General features: G+C 40.8%; 1 protein-coding gene across 3 annotated transcripts in view; it reads left to right on the top strand.

The window, feature by feature from the left end:
• Window positions 1-1,099: 1,099 nt before the first annotated feature.
• LOC102453110 (NAD(P) transhydrogenase, mitochondrial-like) overlaps window positions 1,100-27,270 on the top strand; it is a 92,723-nt gene continuing 66,552 nt past the window's right edge. Inside the window, exons 1-5 of one of the 3 annotated variants that reach the window (XM_006135049.5) lie at window positions 1,100-1,207; window positions 3,857-3,993; window positions 4,947-5,143; window positions 19,499-19,728; window positions 20,506-20,723. In XM_006135049.5, coding sequence (XP_006135111.3) covers window positions 3,986-3,993; window positions 4,947-5,143; window positions 19,499-19,728; window positions 20,506-20,723 — 653 coding nt within the window. In that variant the 5' untranslated portion in view covers window positions 1,100-1,207; window positions 3,857-3,985. The remainder of the gene's footprint in view (window positions 1,208-3,856; window positions 3,994-4,946; window positions 5,144-19,498; window positions 19,729-20,505; window positions 20,724-27,270) is intronic. The other 2 variants (XM_075897170.2, XM_025190703.3) reach the window with 2 other exon arrangements.

Genomic DNA, 27,270 nt, shown 5'->3' with positions numbered 1-27,270 from the left:
TCTAGTATTCACAAAAAGGAGAGAACGGCAGGTCTGGCATTTTGGGTTGTTTTACTAATCACATAAGAAAATAAACAGGCCCAGAAGATCTAGCAGCAAAGGGGCAGTAATAGTTAGCGGGAAATGTGAGGCAGTGCTAAATCAGGAAGAATAAGCAGAGGTACTTACTAGAGGCTGCATGGAAAGGACTAATTATTGCCTTGGATAAACTTGGTTTATAACCCCTATGTAATTTACAGTAATTGCATAAAATAACTCTTCCTACACAAAGCCCAAATGAATTTAGTAATAAGCCATGGGTGATGCTTACTATGCACAGTTTTAAAGCTTGTTTTTAACCCCGAGATGGACACATTTCACTTGTTGAGTGAAGGGAGCTCTTTCTATAGTCTGTAATCATTATGTATAGTTTTGAGAGCTATGAGAACTTTGCTGGAATGTTGCTGCCATTATAAAAACTGCAGAAATATTCTGTTGAAATGGTACAAAACATTATATCTTATATCGACTGGAAGAATCTCAAAGTGTCCACACACCTATTGCAAAGCAAAATGTCGGTGTGATCGGTGATCAAAGTTGTGTGGAACAAGACAAAGAGCTTTCCCTGCTATCACTGAGGAGGGTTTCTATGTGGAGAAGCTTTGCTTCCCCAGATCACTCCCCTTTACTGTAACCACAGGTCTGATTGTGTCTTACAGGGTGACGCTTGAACAAAAGGCAAAGAAGCAAGACAGACAAAGTATAAGAATTATGAGCCAACATCATGGTGGTAGTGCAGGGAGCTCACAAAACAATGTCTCTTTATTTTCCAAAGAAGTTAGGTCCTGGGACAGAGGTGCCATGGCATGTAAGTACCCAAGACTACTGTCCCCTACTGTGTTTACAGGGACAATGCTGTGGGACTGGGTGTTAGGTTAGTTACTGAAGGTTGCAGTCTGCAACTGTTGCAGGGAGGTTTGGAAATGTCAGGCCTATTCGGAGGCTGCCAGGAATCCCCCTGTGTTTCACTTTGAGAGTCTTCATGTTCCCAGTGCCAAATTTAATGTGCCTTCAGATCACATGGTGCCTATTTATAGACTATACAAATGTACTTGTGCCCACAGCAGCAAGCTGTTGATGTGAAGGTCACTGACTGTCAGCTTCCCTCCTGGCCTGTCCTTTGTATTTCATGGAGGGCAGAACTCACTCCTAAGGACACCAGTCTCAGGTTAGTCTTACCTTAGTCTTCCTTTTCTTTCTTCAACATGTCCCAGGTTTGGCTGCTATAACACTGTCAACTTTTTTCATGGGAGGGAAAAGGCCTTCTTTAAAGGCCAGGACTGCTGTGTCAGTGCAAGTGAGATTTTCAGTGTCTCCTTCAAACTCACAGCAAAACCCTTCAGCCCCAAAGTGCCCCCACACGTATGTCTTTAAAACTACTCCCTAAATGAAGGCATTTCCTTCCCATTGTGTGAGATGTGGCAAGAATAAAACTACCTATCAAAATCAGGAACCACAATACAGTCTACTAGAGCATGAATACAAGGTTTCTATATACTAGGCCTGTGTTCCATCCAAGTTACCCTGTTGTAAACCAAGAGACCCATCACTGAAATAAATGGTGCAAACCCCGAGTAAAGGAAATTACAATCAGGCTCTGTAAACTAATCCCAGCCAGGCTTATAAATCTCCTGCAGGTCTTAAGACTTCCATAGAACAGTTGTGGGAGACCTTCTGGGGGTTTTTCATATAAGGATGTTAATACCTAGGAGCTGCAGCTATCGGTATTATGCTGAAAATGCAAAAGGAAAAAGGTACCAAACTCTGCCACATCAAGCAGTTTGGTGTGTGTTAGATACATTTGGTAAAGCTTTGTGCAAACTTTCAGATGAATTACAAGCTGTATTTCCTTCAGTCATTTGAATCAGTGTTGTCTGCTACAGTATTGGAGGGTACGTTCTAAATCTAGAGTTGATTTTTAGCTGAAAACAAAGATTTTTCTATTTGGCATGCAGAGCTGAATGTAGGGTACCAAATATGTTTTGTGTCAAATCTGAGAGTTTTACTAGGTCGATAGTTTCCTATGCTGGGAGGGCTGAAGCACAAAGATGCCTGTCAATTTAGCAATATCCCTTATCTATAAATAGTTGGGTTTCTGTTTGGCTGTATTTTTTTTTGTTAATTATATTATTATTTTATCAGGAAAAGGACAAATAGGTCTTTGAGCGAGGAAATTAATTTCCAGAATAAATAAGTAAAAAGTCTCAGAGAGGTCTCCATGTTAGTCTGTAGCTTTAAAAACAACAAATAGCCCCATGGTACCTTAGAGTCTATATATTAGTTAGTCTCTAAGGTGCCACAGGACTATTCGTTTTTAAAGTTACAGACTAACATGGTTACCCCTCTGAGACTTAAGTAGGAAGTAGAAATTCTGTTAAAGATTCAGCCTGGGTCAAGAGGCCTGATGTAAAGGGATGGGAGCCAGGAAATCCTATCTTGTAATCCCTTTTTAGTACTACCTCTCTTTGGGACTTTAGCCCCAAGAAGCTTAGCACTTCTGCCTCATTGAGCCCACACGTAAAATGGGCATAATGTTTACTGCAGGAATGTTGCGAGAACCTATCACTTTATTTTTTTTGTAGTGTTTTGAAAATGTAGAGCTCTGTGTATAAACACTAAGCAGAGGTGGACCCAAGCTATAAGTCTGAGATGCCAATTTATATTTCCAGTTTGTTCAGCTCCAAGATTTTTGGCTTGCAAATCTTGAAATAAACAGTGTTTATGCTGGTTTATGGTTTTTGGAATCAGTGTTACAGCTAATTGGAATGTCTATTTTAAATAAAAGTTTCATATTTAACATTGCTTGTTTAGTGACCTCAGAAGAAGGATATCATGAAAAATTAACTTTAATACATGATTTATGTATAATTTAACAAATTAAGTTTGAGACATATATGCTGATCATAACCTACAGATAGACTGGGACATATATATAATTCTCCAAAAAGTTAGGCCACCTTTGCAAAAAAGATTTGCCTATAAACAAACGGTCTATCATAAAGTCCCTAAGTTTCCAACTCTGCATTTTCAGGATAGTGGGTTATGTGGTTAATTAATCTTAGCAATTAACATTATTTCCCCATGTAATTGCATACAGTATGTGTTAGTAGTAGAAGAAACAGTAATTACTGGGCAGTAACCACTACTTTCAATATTTTTTTCATTACTGAGAGCTGCTGGCCTGCATTATGGACTAATGTCCTGTACAATTTAATTTAATTTAATTTCAGCCTGACTGAACTTGGTAAACCACTGGAGAAACAGAAGTATATAATGGAAACACATCCCAGTCTTAGCTTCATTCTCTTCCGCTTATGCAGGGAATGAAAGAGCCTGTGGTGAAGACAAGGGAAATATTTGTCCAATAAGAGGAAAAGGGACTGAAATTCTTTAGAACCTAGCATGTGCTCTGGGGTATATTGATTAGATTGCTTACTGGTTGGGAATGATTACTCTGAAGCTGAAGTGAGAAAGGGGAAGGTTGGTGCTTTTATTCATATGTCCACCTACTGTGGTTGTCTAAAGTAAAGCCACAATTCAGATGGGGGAGTTGTGATGGAATGGGGGTTCTTCCCTTCTTTCTCATCCCCAAAGAATATGCTAACTCTAGCAACTTTATCATAAGTTGCACAATATTTGTCCCCCCCCCCCCCTTAAAGCCTCAACTCCACGAGAATCTCAGCTTTTATTTAAAAAAAGGATTCTAACCCTCATAGCTGCAGAGAAAAGCTTGAAAAACCTTGCAATTTTTTTAAGGTCAATATCCTGATTTTTGGGGCTGACTCATTATATTTTTTTATTCCTTGGGGTTGACTAGTAGTGCTCTGACACACCATCAATGAAGGGAAGCATCCCCCCTAGTCTTTCATCCAGTGAATGGGGATCAGTTTCAAAGGAGAGCCTGGGATGGAACATTTGAGACAGAGAATACAAAACACCGAACCTTATGTTGTGGTGAGTAGGAATTCTGGGACTGAAGGTATGTGCAGTGAGTTTCTAGCAATGTGCCACCCACTGGACTTCCCATTTTGAACCTGATTTTTTCCCCTTCTATTATGTCTTCCCAGCACTGAACACTAAAGACACCTTACTGATATCTTACTGTTTGCCCTAACTCTGTATCTGGGATTTGTTTTCGTTTCTGACAGTTGCCAAATAAAGTAAAACAATGACAAAATATTTGCTTTTAAACTGATTAAAATGGCCCAGATAAAAAAGACAGTGTAAGTCTGATGAACGTGTGTGAGTGTCATGGACCATGTGTAGCCATGATGTCAGTAAACTGGTATTTGAAGGGGAAGGATTTTTAAAGAGATAGCAGTGATCTATGGACTGCGCAGCCAGGACACTTTGCCAGCTATGTTCTAACTTCTATTATTGAGATTTTATTTTCATGTAGCACTATGTTGCTTGAGTATAGAACTCATTGTTTTACTTCCCTATTATGTCTCTCAGAAATTCAGTCAGTGAGCAGTCCTCAATAAAAAGCAGAAACCTCTTTGGTATGAAAAGGTTGCACATTCCAGTCTGGCCGTGTAAGGTTTTTGAGCAGTCTGAGTAAACTCCTGTTGGAAATAAAGTTGGAAATAAAGTAATTATACTAGATTGTGGAATTCAATGTCAGGACAATTTAGTTCATGCTTGTGCCAAATTTGTGATTTTGAACGTAACTCAAGTGTGGCAGGTTCGGTGACCTGGAAAAGCACCCTGGAAAGTCATCAACTTTCAATTCCACAGGCATCACCTGATGTAAAGGTCTTGTACTCATTCTACAGTGTAATATTAAAGGTATATTACGGAGTTTTCTAAATGGAGTGATCTTTGCAAACTATGCAGGTTTGGGCTGGGTTAATGAAGCAACTTGGTTTCAATAAGGCTTGGTTTCAATAAGGCTTTTATATCAACAGGGCAACTGGACCACCATCAAGGGCACGGAGGAGTGTTCTGTTCCCAGAATTCACTGGGATGGCTGGGCTAGTGAGGTGTATCACCAGTTGCTCAGTGCCCTTGTTCCACAGTGTAAATTCTAGGACGCTGCGGCCATCAACAGGACAACGTTCATTTAGAACTTTCCAAATCTTGTGGAATCAACAGACAGCAAAAGGTACAATATGTATGTGATCTGACTGTACATAACTGTTGTCATGCTGTAGTTTTATTTTTAAATGGATCATAATGTTGTGGAGGCTCATTTACTGTCACCGAGGTAATCTGGAAGTCAGTGTCAGATATCACAGAAAAATCTCAACAGGCCTTAAACCTTCAAAGCCAATGTCCATGTACTCCACATGGTTAATTAGATATTTTAATTTCTTTCGGACTTTTTATAACAATAGTGTATTTTTACAAATGCAAATCACTATTTCATTCACTCAGATGTTAAACTGGCTCTTAATATGAAAAGAGTTAGTGCTGGGTTTTTAAATTATTAATAGAAAGATACAGGATTCATCTCTGATCTCAACTAGGTTGACTTACTCCAATATGAAATGGACAAGAATTTGACCTATTGAGGCAGACGTTTAGGCTCAAGAGTTCACCGAGCTTCAGAAAATTTTTTTCAAATTGTAGAAGTTCATCCATCCATCCATTGCCAGTAGTTAAGTGTATGCTGTTCAGAATAATATTTGTGTTAATTTTTTAACTCACTGGATTTCCAATGACTTGCCAAGTTAAGTTTTTCTGGGTTATTGCTGGTCAGTTGCCAAGTACCATTAATGCTAAAAGTGATCTAAAGAAGCCAGCAGGTAACATTCCTTTTGCACAGGACTCTGTAAGCATGGCCTCAGAGTGAAAAAGATTCACTGTTGACAAAGGACTAAAATTCTGCTCCCAGTGATAAAACCTCAGTGCTGTCAATGCCACAGGATCAAGGCCTGAACAATAACTTTAAAACCTTTTAATTAAATATCTGCAGCAGACAGTTGAGAGATAAGGCAAAAGAACATGCATGCATGTGTGTTTAGGCTCCAGGTTTATATTTGCACACCTCCATTTTCATAGCTACATAGGGAAAAGAGGAATTCCTCAGTGGGCTGGCACAGTGGGAGGGCTGGTCTTTTGATAGGATTTTAGTTCCTGGGTGGTGGAGAGGGCCTCATTTTCAATATTCTTCAGGCCATGAAAAAGGAAAAGCTTGTAAAGAAATCATACATATCAGTAACAGCTCTATGTACAGGGATGAGGGGGGCCAAAGGAGGCAACTGTTCTGGAGCCCAGTAATTCAAAAGGACCCAGACTCCAGCAGCTGCCTCTAGAACAGAAGTTCTCTGCTGCTTTCCTGCCTTGACTAGCGGTCTGGCAAATCTGTTGGCCCCACTGACCAATAATGGGAGATTCTGGTTGATCTGAGTTTATCCCAATACCAAAATATTTGGATTTATAGCGATTTCTTCAAAAATCAAATTCACAGTCCCAATGATCAGATTATGAAATTAATCTGCAGCATATTAATTATAATAAAGAGCCTGGAGTAGTGTTATATTGCTTTATAGAAAGCAAGCTGATGTTGTTTATTTTATGGTATGGGGAAAATTACCAAATACTGATCTATTTTCAGAAGATGAGGACTCTAATAGTGTGTTTAAATTAATGGAGGATAGATCCATCAATGCTTATTAGCCAAAATGGTTATGAATGGTGTCCCTAGCCTCTGTCAAACAGGGGAGGAATCACTTGATGATTTCCTGTTCTGTTCATTCCATCTGGGGCACCTGGCATTGGTCACTGTTGTTAAATGATGGGCATTTGGCAGGCTCTGAAGTTTTACATTGTATTGTTTCTGTGTGCAGTTATGTAACAACAACAACAAAAATTCTACATTTGTAAATTTCCAGAACAAAGAGATTAGCCTACATTATTTATAGAAGGTGAATTGAAAAATACTATTTTTAATCCCTTTTAAAGTGCAAATAAATAGAAATAATATACTTTGATTTCAGTTACAACATAGAATATAGTACATATGAAAATATAGAAAACATTTAATATAGAAAATATTTAATACATTTCAATTGTTAAACAGTGATTAAAGCTGCAATTAATCATGATTAATTTTTAAGTTTTTGATTAATTTGTATAGCTGATCGCATTAGTTAACTATGTTTAATTGACAGCTCTAGTTTAGACAAATAAATTGAGCTGGATGTGTGGGTCTCTGTTTGGGAAAGGGGATATACCCTCTTTTTTTTTTTCCAATTTTTATAGCTCAAAGAAATTGTTGATAAATTACTGTGTAAGTAATATTTGACTATGGGTAAGATCTAGCATATATTTTTCTACTAGGGAGACATTCTGTTAGATGGGTTTTGGGGAAAGAAGAACATACTTGTACACGTGGTGGTTTTGCTTAGGAATTAGAAGGTTTGTGGAGGAAAAATTCATTTTATGACAGAATGCCATCTTTGTAGAAACCCTTTGACCTGCTTATTTAGTGCTCCAGTAAAGGCTCTACCTTTTAAACAGATCAATAAATTAATTTCTTTTCTATCATAACCAGCTAGACTTTATATTGCATATTATGGCGAAAATGTGATAACTCCTGTGGAACTTCCATATAGGAAAATATGGACTGTGCTTATAAAGGAAAGACTTTCACACTAAGTATGATGCACACAAGACAGCATAGGTATTCTGAAATTTGATCACCCTATTAGCATATTCAGAAAAGAAGGGTTCTTGAGCCAGCAGGCCAGAATCTTTAGTCAGGTTTTTTAATATTATCCTGATCCTGAAGTAATAAAATATGATGAAGTATGATAATATTTTATTGTAATTTTGACTTAATAAAAAGTTTCTAACCCTCCTCCCCCCCCCCAATTTCCAGGTGATCAAAATATGATCTGGTTTGGGTTCATATACAAATGACTCCTATCTTTATTGTGATAAAGATCAAAATCAAATCAAAATACCAGATCCTAACACATCCCCAGTTAATGCCATATTTAATTTTTCAGCCTCTTGGTTCTCTGTCTCAAGTGTTTTTAAGGGGCTCCAATGAGGGATAGGAGGTGATCCACAAAATTGGACAGATAATGAAAATTTTGGAGAATCACTTTGTAGACCCACCTCAGTCTTTATCTTTTCCTCTTCTCTCTGTCTGTTTTTGACAGTTAACTCCTTTACTCACTTCTGTTCTATATGAAGTTTTCCAGGTGAATGACTATGACCCATTGATATACTGCTACAGTATTTTTTAAAAACTAGCTGTGATAACAAAGATCAGTCTTCAAGATGCTTCCATTTTTCACCATTATTTTCTGAATCTGACTTATCTGTAACCTGTTCAGATTTTATGGACAGGCAGAGATCTTGGCATTCTGAGCTCTATTGAGGCTGCTTTGTACCCCAACACTGGTACAGAGTGACCCTAAATCTGTCCACAGGAGGATCATCACAGGGCAGGTAGAACTGGCATAGGGATTCCACACAAGTAGCACAAAGCAGCCTTTGTTTCTCTGTCTTGCATTGCACTTTAAGCGCCTCATTTGTAGCTTAGGACTTGAAACAGAACTGTCTAAATCTTGCAGTATATTTTCTTTGTGAATCATTTTCATGATACTGTGATATTCCAGGAATCTTTCCTTCATGTATAACAGTTGGGTTATACTTTGAATTGTCAAGTATTTCTCAACTGCAAATCCACTGCATTTCCAAACAATCTTTTTGTGATTAAGTTCATTTTCAAGTTTACTTTTCTTTGCTTATATTATCCTGTTGGGCAATCACTCTTTGGAACACAATACAATAAATCTAAACTACTGTTCCTGTAAGGGTAAATGAAACAATCTTTATTATGTCATTGTTGCTGTAAAGCCATGCTGGCATCATTTCAATACGTAAAGTGAGAAAACACAATGCGCCCGGATCAAAAACATGGAAAGCATGTTGTTCTGAGTGAGCGTTTGGGCAATATCTTGTATTCAGAATGCTCAGAGTATGCAGAAAGCCAAGTAAAACACAAATACTGAAAGACTTCATATTAAAGGAAGCGTCTTAGCCAAGTGTATGACTGTATTCGTGTGAAGAGTCCCACACAGATCACCAGGGCTGTTTGTATTCATAAAGATAAGTGTATCTATAGGTAATAGCAGGATCTGACCCTGAATGGGACCTCCTAGGAGCTACTGTAATAAAACTATGAATAAAAGTGAGAGAGGAAAGCCTTTTCAAATAGGCAAAATGTGCTTTCAACCATATTTGCCTTGATACTTCGGTGTCCCATTGCCTAAAGTTAGCTCTGTCTATCCTACTCAGGCCAGGTCTACACTGGTGGAGAAAATAGATGCAAGATACGTAACTCCAGGTATGTGACTTGCATAGCAGGAGTTGACATACTTTTTCTGGGATGGTCCCACAGGAAGAAGTGAATGGGAGAAACTCTCATCGACTTCTCATACTCCTTGTAGTAGCAAGGAGTACTTTGGTTGACAAGGGCATCCTCAGCACTCCATTTATCGGGTCTATCCTTTACTTATCCTGTGTGGATAGGAATGGGTAATGTATGTAAACTACTGTAGACTTTATTTTTTCCCCCTTGAACATACACGTCAGGTCTGCTCCTGCTCCCAATGAAGGCAATGACAAAACTCACAAAAGATTTCAGTAAATACCCACTTTTCAGACATTCAAGAAAGGATAATCTCTGCCCTGAGAAGTTCAGTGTCAGAAGACAGAAAGACAAAGAGATTAGGGAAAGAGCAGCAACAGATGCAGGGGTGGTTTATACATCTCTTCATTCTAGCTGAACCTGTATATCCAACAGTCTACCAAGTTAATACCAGCGTAACACAGTGAGGGTGCTGTCATTAACAAATATCAAAAATATATGCTAATGAAGCTAAATCAAAATTTGCGCTTCAGCATTTTAAACATAAGGAAAAATTGATGGAGGCCCCACATATGGCAGGTTTCTCCAAGAAAAGCAATAAATAGTATGCCGGTCCATTGACTGCAATAGGGCTAGGATTTTATCCAATTTCTTTTAAATACCTTCCTAGTGTATTACATCTTTATTGCAACTGAAAGAATGTCAACAAACTACAAACTTTCTCCCTTTATGCTGTTTGTTTGCTTTCTGCAGTTCTGTCTAGGTAATGAAATTGCTCTGTGTAGTTTTGTTTGAACTCATTTTCACTTTCTGATTGCCATGCATTAGATCAAGGGTTTTAAGTTTGGTTTCACAAACCCTAGAAAAGAATCTGTAAATAACCAATCTGTTTTTAAAATGTATATTAAAGCAAATTATGAAAAATATGTGTGTTTTTCCACAAAACCCAAATATTGGTCCTAAACTAAATTGACAGGGTCACTTGAAAATATGAGATGACATAAGGATATAGTTTAAAATTATGCTAATTACATCCAGACTCAGTGGGGCTGTGGAAAATTTTAATTTTCTGGAGAAGGGTTTGGTTTGGATGGCCCAAATGTTAGTTGCAAAAGACTGTAACCCCTTTAAGCGATTGAGTGAAGAATTTATATTGGAAAGGAGGGAATTTTATATGTGTTTAGAATGAAGCCATGATCTAAATAATAAGTTCTGTATGGAATAAAATAATAGAGCCTGTGTGGTGTCTTTACAAGAGAATGAATGGATCTATAGAAGAAAATATCTACTAAAAAGCAAATACGCTAGCTTAACAATATATGTGCATTGCAGATCAAATGCAGATGGGGAAGAGAGCTTAGAGGAGGTTTTAACAATGACAGATTGGCAAGGGCGATTTTTCCGTGATTTACAGTTATCTGTCCTCTCCATCCTGATGGAAGAATTTTCTGTACACTAAATACACCATAACAATAAGTTAAATACGCCCTTCACTGATATCCCCCTAGAAGAGAATGTAATCTGATAGCTAATCACACACACACACATTATTGTCCATTGTCTTGTGAGTTTGTAAACATGGCTTGAGCCAAGATGCACAGGTATAGAAAGAAATTTTATTGTGAAGACATATTCTACTCCTTGTTAGCATGGGTTTAAAGAAAAGATTAAAACTTTCTTAATTGCACCTAAGAAATATGTAACTATTAAGTGTGGAACTAAAGACCACAGTGTGCATTCTGGTTAATACTGTAAAAGAGATTCTTAGCCAGGTCATTTTTAGCATACAAGCGGAGCTGTACTTAGAAAGTTAGGTTCATAGAATACTCAAACTAAGACCTAATCACTGCAGAGTAGAGCAGAACAATTAGTTTTTGAGTCTTTCTCAAAACACTCCTATTAATGCATCCCCAAATGATGTTTGTTGCTTTTTGCAACAGTGTCACACTGTTGAGTAATATTAAGCTTGTGATCCACTATGACCCCTAGATCCCTTTCTGCAGTACTCTTCCTAGACTGTTATTTCCCATTTTCTATGCATGAAACTGATTGTTCCTTCCTAAGTGGTGTACTTTGGATTTGTCCTTATTAAACTTCATCCTATTTACCTCAGACCATTTCTCCAGATCGTTTTGAATTATGACCCTGTCGTCCAAAGCACTGCCCTCACAGCAAGATCAAGCACCATTTAGATCATCTCTTGCAGATGATTATCTAACCCAGTGTTTCTTAAACTTTTTAAGACCGAGGAACACCAAACAATATTTTTTTAATGCGGAACACCAAACGTTTTTTGTTTGTGGAACACCAAAGGCTTGCTATCATCTACATACTTTATAAGTGTACTCTCCATGTCATTATCTAAATTTCTGATGAAGCTATTGAACAGAACTGGTCCTAAAATTTACCCCTGCAGAATCCCACTTGTTGTGATGGCCTTCCAGCATGTCTGTGAACCATTAATATCTACTCTCTGAGAATGGTTATCCAGCCAGTTTTGCACCCACTTTATAGTAGCACCATCTGGGTTGTATTTCCTAGATTGTATTTATTGATAACAAGGTCATGTGAGACCATATGATACCTAAAGTCTAGGTATACCACATCTACCGCTTCCCCATTATCAACAAGACTTGTTATCCTATCAAAGAAAGCTATCAGATTGGCTTGACATGATTTGTTCTTTACAAATCCATGCTGGCTGTTACCTGTCACCTTATTATCTTCCACATATTTACAGATGAATCCCTTAATTATTTGCTCCATTATCTTTTCTGGCACAGAAGTTAACCTGACTGGTTTGTAGTTTCTTGGGTTGTTCTTATTTCCCTTTTTTATATATGGGCACTATATTTGCCCCTTTCCAGTCTTCTGGAATCTTTCCCGACTTTCAAAGATGATAGCTAATGGCTCAGATACCTTGAGTATTCCAGGATATCAGCTCCTTGAGTATTCTAGAATTTCATCAGGCCCTGGTGACTTGAAGGCATCTAACGTATCTAAGTAATTTTTAACTTGTTCTTTTCCTATTTTAACTTCTAAATCTACCCCATTTCCACTAGTATTTATTATGTTCGGCATCCAGTCACCACCAGTCACCTTGGTGAAAACCAAAAGAAAGGTTCCTATAGAGAACCTATGTGCAGGACAAATAACAAGTAAAAAATGAACCTCGTTATCCCACCAGTCCTAACTTAATACTGTGTATATCGTATGAAACTACTGGGGAGGATTATGTAGCAGCCACAGTATGTGCTGTGTATGAATAAGGGCTGTACCGAGTACTAAGGACAAATTCTCTTCTGCTGTTGCCTTATCAGTACTGGATGTATTTTGACAATCAAAAGGTAAAACTAACAACAGATTTTTGGGATACTATTATATAGCAACATGAGCTAAGTATGTCTGTAGCTATGCAGTGCAGTACAGATTAGATTGTGGTAGTTGTAGTTGCATTCATAAATCTCCAAAAGAAATGACCATTTCTGGGAAGACTCAGAGAATGTTTAGTATAAGCTATTTTCTTCTAATGCTGTGAAGGAGGGTTGATTTTTCTGAACCAAAAGTACTCCTTAAAGGGTTTCTGTTTTTTAACACTCAATAATTATTTTGTCATTTGTTGTAGTGAGTGCACTATGCATATTGCTACTCTGATCTGAGTTTCCATATATATGATGATGTATGCAGTACAGAATAACATGCCATTGAAAGAGCATGCGCGATGTGGCATAACACATTCAACTATACATTTTATCACAAAACGGCCATTGTAGCTTACTTTGTTTCATATTATTGGGGCTACGTCTACACTGCAGGCTTTTTGCACAAGAACTGTTTTGCGCAAGAGTTTCTGCGCAAAAATTCTTGCGCAAGAGCATGTCCATACTGCCATGTGCTTTTGTGCAAGAGTGTCTATGGCAGTGTGGACGCTCTCTTGCGCAAGAAAGCTCTGATGGCCATTTTAGCCATAGGTGTTTCTTGTGTAAGAAACCCCTGTTGCCCGTCCACACTGCCTTCTTGCGCAAGAGCTCTTGAGCAAGAGGGCTTATTCCTCGTGGGGAGAGGAATAACTCTTGTGCAAGAAGCCCTCTTTTCCAGCACTTTACTGTAAATTTACTTGTGCAAGAACGCGCGTGCAGTGTAGATGCTCTGCAAGTTTTTGTGCAAGAACGGCTGTTCTTGTGCAAAAATACTGCAGTGTAGACGTAGCCTTGGTGTATATTGCCCAGTAGCTTTAGGACCTTGGTCTGGTCTATTAGTTGTAGATTCGGCATCCTGAACCCCTCATTTCTGCCCCACCCCAGATGTTGTATCCCCTCCCACACCCCAACTCCCTGCCCTTCCATGGAGCTCCCTCCACACTTTGATTAGAGTTGCCAACTGTGACAAACTATTTAAGGAGATTTTTTTTCCGCAACATGACCCTGATGTAATTTTCTTAAAATATCCTATTCAGAGCTCCAGAATTGCTTTCAATAGTCACTAGGTGATTGATGCTGATTCTAGGAGACTCCAGGCCAATCCTGGAAATTGTCAGTCCTAACTCCAAACTGCTCTGGGCCACCCCCTATCTTGTAGCCTCTTCCTACACCCAAACCCCTCATTCAGCTCCACCCCAGAGCTTGCACCCATAGTCAGAGTCCTCACTCTTCCGCATCTCAAGCCCCGGCCAAGTGAAAATGAGCAAGTGAGACTGGCCCTGTTGGCTGAGAGAAACTCACTGGTCTGTTCTCATCAGGGAGCTGCTGCTGTTGCAGAGGGAAACGTGCCCCTCCCCGAGCCAGGCAGCTCTGTGTGTGGAGCCCTCAGCTGCTGGCTGGGTGGGGCTGATTAAGCAGTTGTGGGGCTGTGATGCCACACAGTTTAGAGGGAACCTTGGAGGGGGAGAGTGTATGATGGAGGGACTGGGGATGATGCAAGTGGGGGGTGAGACCTCAGAGAAAGCGCAAGGCAGGGGCAGGACAAGGGCATTTGGAATTCTGCAAATAGAAAATTTCCAACCCTTTTAAATGAGCAAATGCTTTGAGCAGTTGCTGAACTCTTGCTGTGTTAAGAACCCATCTACGGACTGGTTCAGCCAATAAGTGGCGTAGCCAATCAAGTAGCCTATTACAGGCCAGCTGTGCTCATTAAGTTGCCCAGAAACTGCTTCTTCTACAGGCCCTGATTCCTTACACATTCAGTCTGTCCTCCCTAAGGCCTGGGATGTCTGTATAAATTCTCCCAATTTCTCTCTGTACACCTTTCCAATACTAAGAGCTGCACATGCACACAATGACACTTTCATACGTAAAGAATTTTTGTTCCAATGTATTTCATGGATAAATATTCTTTCACAAGATTGGACTCTACCACCTGTGTATGGCAATGGTAGGGCTGGAAAAACATTCTCATAGCAAGCGTGTGAGCCACTTTGTGTATGTATTAGTGAACACCAGATTGAGATGAAATAACACCAAAATCAGAGAGAATATATTTTATTTGAATGCTAAATGGTTGTTCCTTTGAGAAATACCATATGTCCCCACTTTAGTCCCCACTCAGTAAATTCATTCTCTGATCAGTCTCTACATATATTTCATCTTTCATTGGAGGCTCTCTCAGGCGCAATGCCTCCTACACTGAAGCAGCTTACACACTGCCCCGTGGTCAAATGTGTGCCTAAAGGCACCATCTAATCTCACTGGGAAAACTCACTTGACTCAGGCGAAGAAGATAGGGTCCTTCGAAGATTACCTTTTGTACCTCAGGGTACGTCTACACTACAATGTTAATTCGAACTAAGCTAATTCGAACTAACGGATCTAGACTAAAAAACTAGTTCGAATTAGCATTTTGCTAATTCGAACTAGCATGTCCACATTAAGTGGACCCTGAACCGGGCTTAAGGATGGCCGGAAGCAGTGCCGGCAGGGCATTAGAGGAGGACTTAGAGCGTGGAGATGCTGTCTCAGGCTAGCCGAGGGCTGCGCTTAAAGGGTCCCGACCCCCACCCCGGACAGACAGTTCTCAGGGGTGCCCCGCTTGCAAAGCAGTCTTGGCTTGGAGTGCCCTGAGTGCCCACACTGGGCACATCACAGCACTCGGCCATCAGACCGGCTGCACTTGCCGCAGGCTGCCATCTGGGGAGAGGGGGCAATTGGGGGGCTGCAGGAGAGGTTCCACTCCCAGAAGCCTGCAGAGCCAGCCCAGTCCTCCCCATAGGGGGCTCGTACCCCGTTCCTCCCTCACCTCCTTCCACTTACCCCTCCCTAGCCCCCCTTCCTGATGTACAAAATAAAGGACAATTGTGTTCAAAAATAGAATCTGTCTTTATTGAACAAAACTGGGGGAGACTGGGAAAAGGAGGTGGGAGAGGGGAAGAGAGAGGCTGGGAGAGGGGAGGGCAACTACAATGATCAGGGGTTGGGAACAGGTCCCATATGAAGAGAGGCTAAAGAGACTGGGACTTCTCAGTTTAGAAAAGAGGAGATGGAGGGGGGACAGGATAGAGGTCTCTAAAAGCAGGAGTTGGGTGGAGAGGGTGCATACAGAAAAGTTCTTCATTAGTTCCCATAAAGAAGGACTAGAGGACACCAAAGGAAAGGAATGGGTAGCAGGCTTCAAACTAATAACAGAACGTTGTTCTTCACAAAGCAAAGAGTCAACCTGTGGAACTCCTTGCTGCAGGAGGCTGTTAAGGCTAGAACTAGAACAGAGTTTAAAGAGAAGTGAGATCAAGTCATGGAGGCTGGGTCCATGGCGTGGTATTAGTCAGAGGGTAGGAGTGGTGTCCCTGCCCAAGGTTTGTGGAAGGCTAGAGAGGGATGGCACGAGACAAATGGCTTGGTCACTGTCTTCGGTCCATCCCCTCCAGGGTTCCTAGGGCTGGCCGCTGTCGGCAGACAGGCTACTGGGCTAGATGGACCTTTGGTCTGACCCAGGACGGCCATTGTAAACTCAGGGCTCAGGGTCGGGGGTCTCAGTGGACCCCCTTGATTTTCATGCACACCTGCTCCTGGGTGGCCAGGCTGGCAGCTCTCCTGCCCTAGACGGCCACCTTCCTGTGCATAGTGCGGAGGTCGTGGACGAGGTCCACGATGTCTGCACTAGCCCAGGCGGGCGCCCGCCTCTTGCGGTCCCCGGCAAGCTCCCGGGAGCCGCCAGCCTGGTCTCGGGAAGAGGGGGAGGGCTGGGGGGCATCAGGTGGGTGGCTTGAGCCGTGCCAGGTGCAGGGTCTGCTAGCTGGATGCTGGCAGGCTTGCACCTGGCATGGGCACCGTAGCCAGCCCATGCGCCTTTAAGGGATCCGGGGCCGGGAGGGGGGCAGACGAGTTTCCCTGGTGTTGGCCAGAGTGGCCACCAGGGAAACCTGGGGAGGGCTAGCCTCCCACTAGTTCGAATTAAGGGGCTACACACCCCTTAATTCGAACTAACAAGTTCGAACTAGGCTTAATCCTCGTGGAATGAGGATTACCTAGTTCGAAGTAAGCGCTCCGTTAGTTCGAATTAAATTCGAACTAACGGAGCGCTAGTGTGGCGCCTATGAAAGTTATTTCGAACTAACATCCGTTAGTTCGAACTAACTTTGTAGTGTAGACATACCCTTATTTATTTCCTATGGGCACGTCTACACTGCAACATTATTTTGAAATAACTAGTGTTATTCCGAAATAACTGAGTCCACGTCTACACAGCAGGCAGTTATTTTGAAATACTGTCAAAATAATGTCAAGCTGGAGGACTTCCTACTTTGACTCCTGTAACCCTCATTGTACAAGGAATAAGGGAAGTTGGAAGAAGATCACTATTTCAGAATAAGTGCTGTATAGACACTCCCCATTTCAAAATAAGATAAGCAATTGACGTAGCTCAATTTGTGTAGCTTATTTTGAGTTAAGTCCTGCAGTCCAGACACATCCTAGGTGATACTAATTTAAACCAGGTCTGTGTTAGATTTTGGGGTTAGCTGTAATGATTCTCTCCTCTCTATGCATTCACAAACACTTCTGTTGTGTTCTTTATATATATCATCCCATAGTAACTTTTGTGTGTGACTCAAATAGAAGGGTTTTTTTAAAATTAAATTTAAAAGGATATTTTCTGCTGCAATTTCAGGGCTTGGTCCTGCACATGTGCCACTGACCAAAGCTACTCACAGCTGTTTTCTTTTGTTTGGGTGGTTTTATAATCGTTCTCTGCTTGACTCAGGCTTTGCATTAATATTTTGTACACATCTTTTCAGCAAAATATTAGCTCAGCACTGTATAGGTTTGCTTAGAATGTTCTTACTAGAAATATCCTAGCTGAATGTGCCAGCTCTGTCTGGGTAACCTCATACAGAGTGCTGTCTGGTGCTGAACTGACAATGTACATCACCGGTGGGCAATAACCAGCCTGCAGACCAGACACAGTTCACCAGGCTTAGCCCCTAGGGGGATGTTGGGGCTTTATTAACTGCTTGAAACTCTGCCAATGGAAGCTGCAGGAAGCGTCAAGGTCTGGGATACCACTTCCTGCTGCTCCCATTGGCTGGGAGCTTCAAGTGGTCATATCTGCCAGGCACTAACCCTGGCGAGCCGTGTCTGGTGTATTGCCCACTCCTACGTACATGTAGGCAAACACATGTTTAAGTTTTTGCATCTACATTAGTTAGTAATGGGCAGCTTGCATATGGCCAGTTAGACTCTGGGGTCACAACGTTTCAGTGACTCACCCCATATTAACCCCCTGTGAACCAGCGGGCATGTATGATCTGCTTTGATGCGAATTATGTGTAAGGAAGAGTTCTAGGCTGTAGAAATGCAACTGATGTAAGATGAAGAGGGATGGAGAAAGGGTTTTACTGCAGTCAACTAGCTTAGGACCAGAACTTGGTCCTGCTGATGTTATTGGAATTTTGTCACAGTCCTCAGTGCATCAAGCTTTGGCGCATAGTGCTCAGCCCTGCCAAATGCTGGGCATTCCTGTGAAGTGATCGGTGCACTCAACTCCCAGTAATGTTTGGTGTTCAGGACCTCGCAGGATCAAGACATCAGAGTTACATTCACGCCGTGCATGGAACCAGCACCACGCCAAGCACCACAGAAATCCTGTCTTGAGGCTTTAAGTGGAACTTACCTGATATATATTCCTTGTGTTTTTCCCCCAGCCCACTGCCACACAGGGTGAATTTAACCCTTAAAAGGCCCAATCTAGCTCTATTGAATTCAATGGAAAATCTTTATAGTACCCAATAAGATTGGGCACTATAATGAGGGCCCTGCAAATCCCTTGATATCCATGGGTATCTGCATCCGCAGATGTGGATGCAGATATCCACAACTCATTTTTGTGGACACAGATGAAGATGCAGATACAAAATTTTATATCTGTTTAGGGCATATAGATAATAGTTTAGGGCCTGATCTTGAAAACATTTCTTATTGAGTGCTGTATCTATACTGCGAATGCTGGCTGGATTAGCTCCTTAAAAACTTACAGAGATACCCTTAGACTGTTTCACAAAATGTTCTTGCCGCTTTGTCCACAAAGATAGTTCTCTCACATACAAAGCCAGGAAAAATAAAGCTTCCTCTTCCAATGATACTGCCTTGTTTTTGGTTTTTCCACCTCGTGTGAGTGTGGTTGAGGTTGTTGCTTCATTGTTTGTGGTCAATTCCACACCTTTTTTGGGATAAACAGCATGAAATCTTGTGTAAGCAGTATCCCAGCCAAGGCTTTTATAAACCAAACTTTAAGTTGTTATCCTTTTGGCATCTGTGAATGTGTTTGTGTGACCGTGTGGGCTGGCTGTGGAAAGATGCACTGTAAAATCTTTAACGGAATGTTTCATCTGGTAGCATTCTGTGTCATTTACAAAAAACACAGACTCGGTCTTATCATCCTTCCTCACGCAAGCACTCTCACTGAGGTCACTCACTAGGGATATGTGTGTGAGTAAAAACTACTCCTAGAGTTGGGTCCTCAGGTTGGTATTTTCTAAGATGCCTAAGGGAGCTAGGCACTCCAATCCCATTGACTTCTAATGGGAATTGGCTACTGAAATATTCTTTGTGCCTTTGAAACTCCCTCCCCCCTTTTATTCCACAAAGAACAATTCAATGAATATGAATTTGGGAAAAATAATAATTCTCCTTTATTTTTACTTAGGAATTCGTTACAAGGACCTAGTTGTGGGTATCCCCAAAGAAACATTCAAAAACGAGAAGCGAGTGGCACTCTCGCCTGCTGGTGTCCAGTCCTTAATTAAACAAGGCTTTAATGTGCAAGTGCAACATGGAGCTGGGGAAGAAGCAAAGTTTTCTGATGAGCAATACAAAGAGGCTGGAGCAAAAATCAGTGACTTAAAAACTGTTTTTGGCTCAGATATTGTTTTAAAGGCAAGTATAATATGTGACATGAATCCCATATATTTATTCCAATGGCAATATGGATAATATTGCAGACAAGAGAGACTCTGATTTTAAGAAAATCAGAATTTCAGCATGACATTAAAATGAATAGAACAGCTTGTCTATGGCATCAATTCATATGATAAATGTAATCTTATATGTGTCCAGTAATATAGGGGTACTGTATTTTGTGTCAACAGCCTTTACAGCAAGAACTGTTTCACACCTCTTAAGCATGTGTTGTATTTCTGGTTTTGGTGGAAGGATTATGTTTCCACAAAGATATTGCTCAATACATCCCCAGTTCACACCCATTGTGGTATGATTGTTGGCATTCTGTTCCATGCCAGATCATGAAAATCACTTATTTGCTCAATGGGATGAATGGTATTTGATATAAAGGCATTTAACCATTTTTTGTTTACTGCTATTAGTCTAAAGCCATTAGTCTAAAGCTATTACTTCTGCAATAGGATCTGCAACATCCAGACCAGTGTTTCTCAGTCTTTTTGATACCAAGGACTAGCTTGCTGCCTTTCTAAACTGTTCCAGGAAGATCTCAGGGACCGGTTGTTACTGCTCAATTCAATAGGGTGCCACAAGAGCACAGTGATCTGTGTAAAAGACACAGAGGGCTAAGACAAAAGATTCCGTGTATTTTATTAATAGTAAATTCAGTTTTCAAAAGCTTAATTTAAATAATCAGACTTGAAATTCTTTTAATGAAAAAAATAAAATGTGTGGTATGTTTTGTGTCTGTCTAAGGTCAGAGCCCCAGGTTTTAATGAAGTGCTGGGAGTGCACGAGGCTTCTCTTCTCAAGGAGAATGCAACACTGGTCAGCTTTATCTACCCTGCTCAGAACCCAGATCTCCTAGGCAAACTTGCTCAGTGCAAAGCCACAGTCTTGGCAATGGACCAAGTTCCTCGAGTCACTATCGCCCAAGGATATGATGCTTTAAGCTCAATGGCCAACATTGCAGGGTGAGGAGACGGAATATGAATTTTATTGCATGAATGTTATTTTTGTAATTGAAGGTGTCTGGTATAGCCTTGTATCCATTTATTCCTGGGAGCACCACTCTACACATGTGATTTTACATAACCCTGCTCTCTCTTGCATGTGGACAACAGATAGAATAATGCTGGCTGTCACAGTGCCTGCTTCTCTGCTGGGCTATTGGGCTACGTCAAGACTACATGCCTCTGTCGGCAGAGGGATGTAAATGAAGCACTTTGAAAGTGCAAATGAAGCCACAATTTGAATTTCCCGTGCTTCGTTTGCATAATCGTGTAATAGCGCTCTTTCGAAAAAGCGCTATTTTGAAATTGAAACCGCAGTCTAGACGTGGTTCTTTCGAAACTGGGGTGCTCTTTTGAAAGCTCCCGTAAACCTCATTGAGTAAATCATTCCTGTAAACCATTTTTTGAAAAAGCGCCCCATTTTTGAAAGAACCGCGTCTAGACTGCGGTTTCAATTTTGAAATAGCGCTTTTTCAAAAGAGTGCCATTATGTGATTATGCAAACGAAGCACGGGAAATTCAAATCCTGGCTTCTTCTGCACTTTCAAAGTGCTTCATTTACATCCCTCTGCCGACAGAGGGATGTAGTCTAGACGTAGCCTTGGAGACCCAGAATAACAGAATAGGGAGTTGGTTAGCTCTGTCTGATGGCTTCCCTCCCCTCCGCAGACACCCAGGAGAAAAGGAAGAGAAGCTGGCAACCAGTTAAAGTTCTCCTGTTCTTTGTCCCAGACCACAGAGGCTTCTGTACCTTATGCCAGATGAATATGGTCCTCAGGGGACCATGCACCACCTAGGAGGAACTGGAGTGCTATGTCCTTCCCCTCTCTCACATGCCTTCTTCACCAGGGACTAGAGGGAGCATGATTGCGAGGGGTATAGAATCTGCTTCAAAATGTTGATTGTAGCCCCTTTACATTTTGGCTATGTCTGCACTGCAGGCTTCTTGCTCAAGAACTGTTTCGAAGAAGAGTTCTTGTGCAAAAGATCTTCCACAAGAGCACGTCCACACTGCCATGTGCTTTTGCTCAAGAGCGTCCGTGACAGTGTGGACGATCTCTTGCACAAGAAAGCTCTCATGGCCATTTTAGCCTTAGGGGTTTCTTGTGCAAGAAATTCATGTTGCCTGGCTACATTGCCTTCTTGTGAAAGAGCTCTTGCACAAGAGTGCTTATTGCTCTTGGGGAGAGGAATAACTCTTCTGGAAGAAGCCCTGTTTTCTGACGCTGTACTGTAAATTTACTTGCGCAAGAATGCGTGTGCAGTGTAGACACACTGCAAGTTTGCACAAGAACAGGCATTCTTGCGCAAAAAGCCTGCAGTGTAGAGGTAGCCTTTGGCACTTAGGCCAAGGAGCTTGGTCACTGTTGATTTAGGGCCCAAAGGACTGCAGATTAGGCACTGGCAATTTTTAGAATGGTGTGTTTCCCTTGTTACATAAGTGCCAGTGTAACACCAACAGGCGTTATCGAATCTGGGACCTTTGGAGTCTAGAACATGAGCTCAAAGCCAGGTAGCTATCAGCTAAGGCTGTAGCATAGGTTCATTATTCTCTTGGTAAGTGGTCTCTGTGCCATTATCTGGGACAGTGCTCCACACCCAAGAGGTGTGTGGTTTACACCAGGGCCTTAAAACTGGTGCTGCTTTCTGTTTCAGAGCGACAACACACACTGGCTGTGTCTACATTGGCACCCTTTTCCGGAAAAGGGCTGCTAATGAGATACTTCGGAATTGCAAATGCTGCGGAGTATTTAAATATCCTCGCGGCATTTGCATGAACATGGCTGCCGCTTTTTTCCGGCTCGGGGCTTTGCCGGAGAAAAGCACCAGTCTAGACGGGATTTTTCAGAAAATAAAGCCTTTTCTGGAAGATCCCTTATTCCTGAATTTAAGAGGAATAAGGGATGTTCCGGAAAAGGGTGCCAATGTAGACACAGCCACATTGTCTTAGAGCTATACTGACTTGCAGGTGGGCAAGAAAACTTATTTCAGTCAATCCATTGTAACACATGTGGTTCTCAATACCATTGACTGTGATAAACATGCTCTTATATTTGGCATAGCTTTAACATACCAGTTTTTATTATTTTTCCATGATTCTCTTTCACAGAAATAAAGCTGAAACACAAGATCTTTGCATGGGAAGTGTATTGATAGGAATTTCACTTTTCTTAATTGAAAGTGGCAGAGAATTTTCTATCTTTGAAGTTGCTGTGCTACTCTAAGGACTGATACAAGGGGCTGCATGAGCTGGGCATTTTGTATGAAAATATCACCTTTACAAGGCTACTAACCTCTGACAACCTGAGTCACAAATATCTCATGGCTGGTCTTGACTCTTACCTCCTACATGGAATCACACTGCTACTAGCCAAGCCATCAAGAACAATTGCCATTCAGCAATAGACACATTTGGAATCAATTCAGATTTGGAACTGATTTCAAAGCCATTTTGATTTAGGTAAGGAGCTTGTTTAAAAAAACACAATGCACTAGTTTAAACATTGGACCAATTATTTACATTCATAAGCTACATATTGAAATGGTTTAAAATCTGAACCATTTCATCTCAAATAGAATCAATTTGGTAAAGATATCAAACATATTTAAGTGTTTCATTGAATGAGGAATTTTCCTCACCATTTGCTGACTTCATCACCACTGAAATTTAATTCAGAAGATATTTGATAAAGCTCTGTCCTTGCTTATTTGTCATGACATCATTACATTTTGCCTATCAAAGGACTGAGTGAATGTAGTCCTTTAATTTTATTTGTCCTCTGCAATGGAGCGTAGGGAAATATTATGCATTTATTCTCCCTCTTTGTGTCTCTGAGCTTTGAAAATGCTCTTTTGTCAGGAATATAAGCAAACTCTCAAGAGTCATCATCACTGTGTCAGATATTTGGACCCACTTAAACTTATCCTTACCTATCAATGTATCTGAGTGGGTCATCCCATACCAAAAAGAGATAACACCCAGTAACTTTTCTTTCTCTTCCCCTGGGTGAATATTCTTTCTACATACTTCCCAGCACTCAGTCATTCAAATGCCTCCTCAATGAGTAAACAGTGAGCTAAACTGCAATGGGAAATTGTGCCAAACCTGTACCTGACATGAGGCAAAATTTTTCTTTTTAAATCTTAAAGAATTTTAAAGATTATTTAGTGCTAATGATCAAAGAATCATAGAATACCAGAACTGGAACAGACCTCGAGATCATCAAGTTCAGTCCACTGCCCTCATGGCAGGATCAAGCACAATCTATATCATCCCTGATAGATGTCTGTCTAACCTGCTCTTAAATATCTCCAGTGATGGAGATTCCACAACCTCCGTAGGCAATCCATTCCAGTGTTTAACCATCAGGGTGGTTAGGAAGTTTTTCCTAATGTCTAATCTAAACCTCCCTTGCTGTAACGTAAACCCATTGCTTCTTGTCCTATCATCAGAGGCCAAGGAGAACAATTTTCCCCCTGCTCCCTGAGACACCTTTTGGATACCTGAAAACAGCTATCATGTCCCCACTCAGACTTTTCTTTTCCAAACTAAACAAGCCCAATTCCTTCAGCCAAATTTCAGGGAAAAAAAACCCTCTTTGGGAACATCCCTTCTTCATTGTAGAATGAGGTTTAAACGGATGCTGAAAAAATGTGTAGTCTTTTCTGAATTTTTTTTTTTTTCAGAAAAGCAGATGCGTTCTTTGGATGCGGTATCCTAGAAAAATGCTGTAGTCTAGACATACCGTGAGGCCTTATCAGCACAGAGTAGAGCGGAAGAATAACTTTTCGTGTCTTGCTCACAATGCTCCTGTGCCAATCTGACATCATTGTTCTTCTAGAGACAAGAAGAGAGTGGCATCATTTTTCTATTCTGATACTTCACACTTTTTCTGTCACTGCCAAAAATGAAGCCATCAAGCGCTGACCATTTTTGCTAATCTGGGTCAGATTAAAACCAAGGATTGAAAAGAAAAAGTCCATTTCCCATTACCAGACCCCAGATCTGAGCATCTTCCAAATGCAACCCACCTTACAGGAAAGTGTTACAGAAAAGGTTGGCTTTACGCCACTCCCTCCATCTCAAACCATCTCAACTCTCTGTGCACTAGTAATGGAACAGGAAAATACACACTCTAGAGAACTAGTAGAAGATGCCAAACTGATGCATTTGCCTGGAACAGCGCCCTCAATGGAGGGTGATTTGCCAACCTCCAATGTGGAGAAACACTTATTGATCCCTTGTAAATGGCATAGGAATGAGTTCTGTGGAGTGCATTGCCTCAGTCCCTCTTAAATCATTCTGCTTTGCACTGGAACTGCAAGTTGAACTGATTTTATGTTTGTGAACACTGACAAAAATTGATAAAAGTGTCAGCTTGGATGAGAACAGGCCAACCTGTCAAGTTAGCCAAACACATATCCTATCTGAATCCTAGAGCCACATGAATTTTTTGTCATGCCCCACATGATACAAGTTGGACACTTTTACTTATTCCCTGGACTTTCCATCTTTTATTGTAACAGGAAATACTTTAAAATTATTCACTTCCAGCACTGGCTCATCCCACGTGCACTATTTTTCTCCACATGCCGTCAGAGGGAAGTGCGGTTACATGAATCACGTCTCATGTATTCAGCTCCAGTGCTGCTAAGGAGGAAAAAATTACAAGCAATGATAATGTCAGCACAGACAATATTGTTTGTCTTTGCAGAACCATAAACAACATCATGAGGATATTTTTTAAAAGGTCTTGCTGACAGCTCTGGTAAATTTAAGCAATCAGGGTACAGAGATGAATAGTGTTTTCCTGTTACACACACTCTATCTTTGTCTTTTAGCCTGTAAAACTGTTTAATTAACCTAGTGTCAAATCCTCTGATTCCCCTCCAATAGACTAACATGAGGCTCAAAACATGTCTTCATTTTTATACAGGCTGTTCTTAAAATATTTGTATTTAATGTTCAGCCATCCTTTTGTTTACTCTAAGCCAAAATATATTTAGACATCACAAAAAGCACACAACCACAAAAAGGGAATAGGGAGCACTCCACACTACCGAATTAGTTTTTGCTCTCACACAGAAATTATGCACCTAAAACATTATTTGCAAAATTGCTAGAAAAAGCTGGATTGTATATGATGGTTTTTTAGGATAGCTTGAGATTGAGCATCCAACAATTTACTGGGTCCAAACCCAGCTCTCGATGGGTGAAAGTCAGAGCAGAATTTGGCTTATAGGTATCATACATGTATACAGCATTTAGCAGGGACCATTGGTTAGAATCCAGTAGGCATATCTTAAATGATCATTTTTCTTTCCTTTGCTTATCTTGGGCATTAGCATGTCTCAGTCTCCCTCATCTTTCATGTCTATTTACTAGGTGAAAGCTGGACTCCATTCATGTGAAAAAGGCCAACATTTCACCCACCCTGTTTCTCAGTATCTCGAAATAAGCTATGCAATTTGGGGATGTCAAAATAAATTGCTATTCTGCTGACTTCCTGGAGGGGAAGTCAGAGTTAGAAGCCTGTTATTTTGAATTTATTTAGGAAAATAACTCTGCTGTGTAGACATACCCTCCCAGAATAACTCCTTTGCGGTTTCACATGATATGGACAGTGGGCCATCTTCTGTGCCATCTTACATATTTGGATTGCTGACTTTGAGATGCTCACATGCCATCTTTCAAGCGAATTGGCTGTTTCTTCCAGTTCCATGCTTAGTTTTTTAATATAACTTGCTTATGCCTAATCATGGAGGTTTTCTTTAGGATTTTTTGCTTTTGTTTTGTTGTTACTGTTGAATTTGTCACATGGTCAGCTACTCCAAGATCCTCAGTGAAACTATATGTCACTTTGTGTAGTTTGGTCTTTTTTATCTTGACCCCACAAATAGCACTAATCAGTCCACAGTGGACTGAAGATCTTTAAAAGCTTCAGAGGGGTAGCTGAGTTAGTCTGTAACAGGAAAAACTAACACTTTGGTCATCTGAAGAAGTGGGCTGTGCCCATGAAAGCTCATGATACCATCTACATGTTTTGTTAGTTTTTAAAGTGCTACTAGACTATTTGTTGTTCTTTAAGTTTTTCTTGAAAATCTTTAGTTTACCTAAAGCTGTTTTTCAGGCACTGGGAAAGTTCAGCACTTCTAAAACTGCCAACTGCTCTTTCTTTTGTCTCCCAATAGCCATTAGTAGGAACAGTTTCAAAATTAAAAGTAAAACTTCTATCATAGGCTGCTCTTTGCTAGTTTCATTCTGGGGTGCATTTTCCCAGTTGAATCATCTAAAGATTAAAGATGGGTCTGAGCCACAAAGTGTATCTGAAACTGGATCCAAACTTCCTTACGTCTGGGCATAACTGGCTCCTGGGATTGAGGTCACAGGCCTGGCCCTGAAAGATATCTGAGCGTTTTCTGAGAAGTGCTGTGCTCCTTCTGTGAAAGTCAAGGAGTTGGCACCTTGTGGGAAGCATTCAGCATCATACATGGTAGGGGTGGGGTG

Source organism: Pelodiscus sinensis, chromosome 14, assembly GCF_052426305.1.
Source record: "Pelodiscus sinensis isolate ZL-2025 chromosome 14, ASM5242630v1, whole genome shotgun sequence".
NCBI lineage: Eukaryota > Metazoa > Chordata > Testudines > Trionychidae > Pelodiscus > Pelodiscus sinensis.
The sequence above is the reverse complement of the archived record's forward strand: the minus strand, read 5'-3'. Positions and strand labels throughout refer to the sequence as shown.